At 33.9% G+C, this 7245-nt stretch overlaps 1 protein-coding gene across 3 annotated transcripts; it reads right to left on the bottom strand.

Moving 5' to 3' along the window:
• Positions 1–3310: 3310 nt before the first annotated feature.
• LOC120092510 lies at positions 3311–5030 on the bottom strand. 3 transcript variants are annotated; one of them, XM_039050608.1, is made up of 3 exons: positions 4787–5030; positions 4457–4590; positions 3311–3847 (listed from the first exon to the last, which is right to left on the bottom strand). In XM_039050608.1, exons 2-3 carry the CDS (start codon positions 4583–4585, stop codon positions 3749–3751), a joined length of 228 nt encoding a protein of 75 aa, XP_038906536.1. In that variant the 5' UTR covers positions 4586–4590; positions 4787–5030; the 3' UTR covers positions 3311–3748. The 3 variants fall into 3 exon arrangements, with proteins under 3 accessions (XP_038906536.1, XP_038906535.1, XP_038906534.1); XM_039050607.1 differs by having other exon boundaries at positions 4457–4608; positions 4787–5029; XM_039050606.1 differs by having other exon boundaries at positions 4457–4618; positions 4787–5027.
• Between the last annotated feature and the right edge of the window lie 2215 nt (positions 5031–7245).

Below are 7245 nucleotides of genomic sequence, written 5' to 3' on the forward strand. Positions count from 1 at the left end.
AATTTGGACCTACAATTGAGAGTAAAGGCATTATTGTCCCACTACTTTATTGGTTGAGGTTATAATTTTGTTACTTGATTTAAATAAAAGCTCTTAAGATTAGGAGTTTCCTTTTTTGCTTCTTTTGGGATTATTTGAATATGAAATGAATTGCATAGTTAAAAGTAAGTGTCAAAAGATTACACTAATTCACATAAAATAGTCACAAGCCAAATAGAAACCATAACCAAACAAAACTCTTTTTTGTATTATTGACAACAATCATTACTTTTATTCATTGCAGATACTCATGAATTGATGACTGACCCATCTGTTTTTGTTTTTCTTGTTGGTTTTGCAAAAACAATTTCATTGGGTAAAGTTTTGTATTTCTCATTCTATTAATTCAATTTACGTACGCAAACCAAGGTTGTTTATGAATTTTGGAAACTTGATTTCTTGTAAATATGAAATTCTTATTTCTTTTAATGCTTTTGGAAATATATATATATATATAGTTTGGAATCATTAATGAAGTTGCTATTTCTATTATTTTGGACTCACAAATTACATAAACGACATAACAAAAATATTAACTTGAGAAAGAAAAAGACAAAAAAATTAGTTAATAGTATATATTTTGGAAAGTAATTTTCCAACGAAATTGTTTATTTATTATATCCAAGAATAGAAAGCAATAAATGGAAATTGGTTACCAAAACAAATTCATAAAAAGAAAAAAAAATTTATTGAAAACCGTTTTTGGGTGAGGTAAAGATAAATAGTGGTGTTGTTTTCAAATACATAGACAAATATCGTAATAATATTTTGTTATATTTTAAAATATTTTCAACAATTTTGATATTTAACTCAATTTTCATATAAACAAGAGTAATAAAAATAAGGTTTAAATCTTATTTTAGTCCTTAACCTTTGAAACTCGTTTTATTTTAATTCCTAAACTTTTATATATGTTCATTTTAGTCCCTAAATTTTGAAAAAGTGTTTATTTTAGTCTCTACTATTAAAATTATGTTAACTATTCAATAGAAATTTGAAGTAGCTTGTATTTTTGGATGACTATGCTCTAGATGTATTGATCAAGATGAAGTTGAAGTAAAATGCTAACAACCAACACACCAAAATACTGAATGACCAAAATTTTAAACTAAAAATATCTTTTAAATTCTCCCGCTTTGCCACCTTATTCAAAATTGAAACTAGCTACTTATTTGATAGCTTAAACATACAAATCACCTCGTCACTTTGTTAAAGAGTTAACGAAATCTTAATATAGCAGAGAAAGTTTAGGGATTAAAACGAACAATCTTAAAAATTTAGGGACTAAAATGAAACAATATTCAAAATTTATGGATTAAATTAGAAATTTTTTAAAATTTAGAAACCAAAATAGAATATTGTTGAAAGTTCAAAGACTCAAATAAGATTCAAACCTAACAATAAATAAATCAGAAAAAAAAAAAAAAAAAAAATCCACCCTGCCAATTTTCAGGCTTGGATTGAAACGGCCGATAATTGTGTATTGGGCTGAGGCCCAACAATAGAGGCCGAATTTGAAAGAAAGGAATAGGTCCCTAGAAAGCCCATCAACAAGGGGAGAATGAGATCAGATTCAGACCATCGAGAATCGGTAATGTTTGTATTTATTTCTTTTTAATTTGGGAATGTTTAATCATCAAATATTTAAAAGTGCCCACCACCAGGGTGTTAGGCTCAATGGGATGTCTATACTGAAAGTTGAAATTGCTAGAGAATTTTTAATCGATCCGTGGATAGTATCTTATTCATGAGCAGAGAATAGAGATTTTTTCTTTCGACCATCTTTCGATTGTTAATATGATATATAAGAACCGCTTACTACAAATAGTACTACACCCTTGATCGTGAAATATCGATTGCTTGTTGAACCCTGTAAATTGCGTGAAAGTAGGATACTCCAAATTCGGGAGTCTAAGAGTTTTATAAAACATTCTTGATGGAAAAAAAATGTGAATAAAAGATCCCACTGAATTGAATTGGGTCCATGAATCTAAGAAATACATGACTTGAATTGATGTCCTTTCATTGAGTCCTCCTAAATTGCATTGATTTAACCTAAAGATTTCATTTCAATTGGAAATGGGGATTCATAATTTTTCCCATCCCGAAAATCATAAAATAAAGATATGAAAAAAAAATGTCAACCCGTGTATTTATTTTTATTCTTTGAACAAAAAAGATACCATTTTCTATTTTTTAATTGAGTAAACAAAAGATTTCTTAATTTTTTTTCATACCCTAAAAAAGAAAAAAAGCAATTTCATATTCATCCACTCAAAACATTAGGAAATTCTAATAATTGCTTTGATTTAAAAGAATTATTATTTAAATTATATTATAAAAATTATAAATGAACTTGTACTAACTGTTTTTTGAGTCAAACCGATAATTATCACATGAAGCTTGTGAATCTAAGGGTTTTTGATGTTGAAGTCCTAAAATATCGATCAAGAAGCACTTGACGAGAGTCTGATGGTGTGATCAGAAAGCTTCCTATTCATGACCTTGTGTCTATCCCTTCCTCCTCTAGTTCATCCCTTCATTGTTGGAGCCCCTCGAATGTCAACCGGTGGAAACTCAATGTAAATATGACGTGGTCGTATAAGGAGCACAAAAGATAGCTCAATTGGATTGCTCGTGATCATGAAGATCATGTGCTTTTGAGTAGTTACAAATTCACTTAGGGTAAGAAGAAATGAATTTGTTGGAAGCTGAAGCTATTGTGGAGAGTCCGAAAGCGAGCAATCTGGATTAGAGAGAGTCCAATCTAATGTTGCCTTAGAAGTCATCAATCTCATTAATGGGTAGAACAAAGCAGCCCCATACCTTTGAGGCTTCAGCATCATCTCAAAACTCTTAATATAAAAAGATGTTTTTCCAAATAACATTTCCTCTATCAAGATGAGGAGGTTTGTAATTGTTTTCTTTCTCCTGTTGTTTTGGTTTGCCCAAAAAAAAAATTCAAAAATAGATTAAGAAAACACTTCAAGAAGATAAAATATTTATAAGATAAATGATTGTTCAATTAACCTATGGACTAAATTGAAAGAAATCTCATTGAGCAAAAAGATTAATTTACCCTTTTTTTTCAAATAAAGGGATGGCAAACACACTAAAACCACTAAGGCCATGGACAACTTTCTATCTTAGAAAGCTATGGAGTAGGGAGCTGTCTTCATCATTGGGACACAGCAATTGGTCTAGTAAAAACTATTCTCAAACAATTAGAACCTGAAACAAAGCCATAACAACAAAACAAAACAAACTAGGATGCTGAAAAATCTTGATCTCCACATATAAGATATAAATTATCAAGTTCCAACCACATTCTAGAGTTCCTATTTATTAAGAAAAACAGCACCACTGTGAACTCAATGACATATCACAATGATCTAAACAGAAATTTTTATCTCATTATCACATAGCCTTATCACCCAGTTGAGCAGTAGCTCTCATTGTTAAAAGGCTTTTTTCCCCTACTAAAGCACAACCGTATAGGTAGGCAGGCTGTTTATCTCAGCAAGTTGAACTTGGCCTTTATTTACTTTATCCCATCTGAACTTACCACAGGTTATTTCAACAGTTGCTCCTAAATGTTGATGATAGTCATCGATCACTCCTCTATAAACAAATAAATACACGCAATCCAATTAGCTCGACAACTCCGAAAAATACAGCCTAAATTGCAAAAGTCACAGATCACATATGATCAACGAATGTTGTTCTTTCGAGCCAATTCGCGTGCCATCTCTCTTACTTCTTCTGGAGACGGAGGCCTTGGTCCCTCAGGAGGATACACTATGTATGACTATCAGAAGAGAACGTAATTAATAAGAAATTGAGATAATTAAACAAAATATCAACCTCATTTTGCTTCTGAAGTGATAAGAACATTAACATTCTATTTAATGTTGTATACTTCTAAATGAGGCTCTAAATGCTGATAAAGGAACACCAATTCAAATAAATCTTGACTTCACTAACAAAGTGCATTTCGAGTAACTTCCGTGGTTCAGTACTTCCTCAAAGGCTCATAGATTCATCACTCCATTGATGATACAAGTATAAAATAAACAAAATTAGAGCTAATTATATCCAGAAAATATTTTAAACATGGTCTTTATGTATCAACTTCCAGTCCCACTCTCTGTTATTTCTTATTGTGTTATTTACACAATATGGCAAATTAGCCATCGATTAATACCTAGATCCAGAAAATCAGTGCCCCAAAGCAGAATTTCCCATATGCAAAGTCATAAAGCTACATAAATTCTAAAAAGAAAAGGAATTGAACAAACCAAGGATCTGCAAGATACTTCCAACCCAAAATACGAAGAAAATATGTCAATAATCCATCCATAAATTAAGAGCAGACCCACAAACATAATTGTGTGTAGAAAGGGGGATAGAGAGTTACTTTGCCCATGAATCTCTGGAGGTTTTTGCTATTGTTGGCGAAGGTGTACATTAAAACGATAGGTATAGTAACATAAATCCCAAACTTGGCGATCTCCAGAATTCCCTTGGATGTTCCAACCGAAGACATTTTGTCTGCAAAAATCGTGAACCCTAGAATGTGCTTGCAAAAGGGGAAAAGAAAAAATCGAATACATGAGAGCCAAATAGCTTTCCCCTGACATCAGATACAAAATCCCCAATTCTATAGCAAAAAGAGATCGAACTTAAGAATAAGAATCAAAACGATAACAACGAGCCATTGCCGAAGAGATAAGATTGCGAGGAATACCAGTAACAACAAGAGAGTTGAAAGTCGGTGCGAACCCGGTAGGAGGGAGGCCGCAGGTGGCAGGAGTGGGCGGCGGCGACGGCGACGGCAAGACTGAGCTGCTCAAAGGGAGAGAGCTGGCGTTGAGAATACCCACAACGGTCCTCTGGGCTGATACTCCTGGCGTCGCGATTCAGCTTCTAAACCGAGACCTTCGATATCCAGTGATCCGTTGCAATCTTTTCTCCTTTGGTTGACGATTTTTAGCCCTAAAATTTCACCAAATAACACCCCTAGAAAATTTGTACAAATTACCTATTTTTGGGTCCAAAATGTCAAATGACTAATTTTAAAAAATAATGTCAATTGACCATCTGCTAACATCAATCACCATATCAAATCTAAACATTTTCGCTCTCGCTTGAAATTCCCTGGTTTGATGTGATTGTTCATCAGTGTACGAATGATTTGACAATTTTCACGATGGAAGCCTCAAATCAATAATACATAAACAAATACAATGGTGATTTCTTTAAACTCTAAACTCCATTTCAACGGTGATTACTTCTCTGGTTTTCGACGGTGTTTTGTTGAATGGAGATTTTTCGAACGGGGATTTCCAAGACGAGACTTTTTTAGAATGGAACAGGTTTTTCAGAAAGGTGTTTTATTATTTTGAGTTTGTTTAATTATTTTTGTTGTGTTATTTCTGGGAATGTAGCATTACGAAATTTTGTATTGGGAGAGATAGAACGAGAGTGAGAAAGAGCAAGAGTAAGAGAGGGAGCGAGATTAAGAAAAAGAGTGAGATTAAGAGAGCGCGAGATTACAAGAGAGAGCGAGATTAAGAAAGAGAGCGAGATTAAGAGAGAGCGAGAGTATACTTCAATTGCTTGTACAACTTAATGACAAATGTTCTCTTGCTTTGTAGGATGACAAAAAATTGTCTACTTATTCGATATGACGGTGATTGGAATGAGACTGAAAGTTCGTATTTTGGGGGACAGTTGACAAGAATCATTGTGTCTGTTTCATTGAAGTATGAAGAACTTAAATCTTACATTTACAGGGTTACAAATGTCAGTTCTTCAGAGTTTGATCTTATACTGAAAGTTAAATATAAGCTTGAATATGAAGCCCTTCCACAATACATAAGGAATGATGATGATGTTCGCTTCCTTCTTTTCCGTGAAGACCTTAGTAGACTCCAGTTATCTGTAACGCTGAAATCGAATGAGGATGAAAATATTAGAATGGGGTCTAGAAATGTGAGTTATGATGATACGAATGTGGAGAGACAATACGAGGAATCATATCAGTTTCATCAAGAAGAGGATGATATTCCATTGTCTACCACACTATACTATCCATATTATCACTAGACAACGACCGCACTAATCCAGCAAGATTGAATTCAGAATTGGGCGGTACTTCAGTTGTTGGTAATGAGAGATCATCTAGTTGTTGGAAATGTGAGTTATGATTATATGGATTGTGGTTATCCAGAGCAGAGTTGTAGTCCTTTAGTGGATGTGAATGAGCAACCAACAGGATTGAATGAAATGGATCGTGATCATGGAGATGTGCGTCGTTCTACAGCAGCTTCAGTGGTTCCACTATCTGTGTCTTCAAGTCATAGAACAGAGTTGATTATGTCTGGTACCTCTTCATCTAGGATAGAGGACGTTAAAGTTGGTCAACTATTTTTGAGCAAAAAGGACTTGAAAATGAGATTATCTATTCTGTCCATCAACAAAAATTTTGAATTTAGGGTCAGAAAATCAACCAAATCTCTGTTCACTGTCAAATGTATTGGGGAGACATGTAAGTGGAGCCTTCGTGCTGTCAAAATGGAAGGGTCTGATATATTCAAGATCACAAAGTACTGCATTTCGCACACATGTTCCATTGAAATTCTGAATCATGATCATAAACAAGCAACTACTACGGTTGTTGGTCAGTTGATTAAAGATAAGTTCACGGGAATAAGACGTATTAATAAACCTTGACATATCATTGAGGATATGAGGAGAGATTATGGCGTGAACATAAGTTATGATAAAGCGTGGCGTGCAAGGGAAGCCGCGTATGATCTCACTAGAGGTACTCCAGAATACTCATATTCCATACTATATGCTTATGAAGAAGCGTTAAAAATAGAGAATTCGGGTACAGTCTTTGATATTGAACTTGAAGATGAGGTGCATTTCATGTATATGTTTATGGCATTAGGGCCTTGTATTAGAAGTTTCGCAACCTATCAGCCTATGATAATTGTTGATGGGTCGCACTTGAAAGGAAAATACAAAGGCACCATGTTGATTGCGGTTTCTATGGATGGGAACAATCAATTATACCCACTAGCATATGCAATAGTAGACAATGAAACCGATCGATCATGGAAATGGTTTATGTCAAACTTGAAATGCAATATCAGAGAACCCGATAATCTGGTGTTTGTGTCTGATCGGATGGTATCT

Source organism: Benincasa hispida, chromosome 12 (genome assembly GCF_009727055.1).
Source record: "Benincasa hispida cultivar B227 chromosome 12, ASM972705v1, whole genome shotgun sequence".
NCBI lineage: Eukaryota > Viridiplantae > Streptophyta > Magnoliopsida > Cucurbitales > Cucurbitaceae > Benincasa > Benincasa hispida.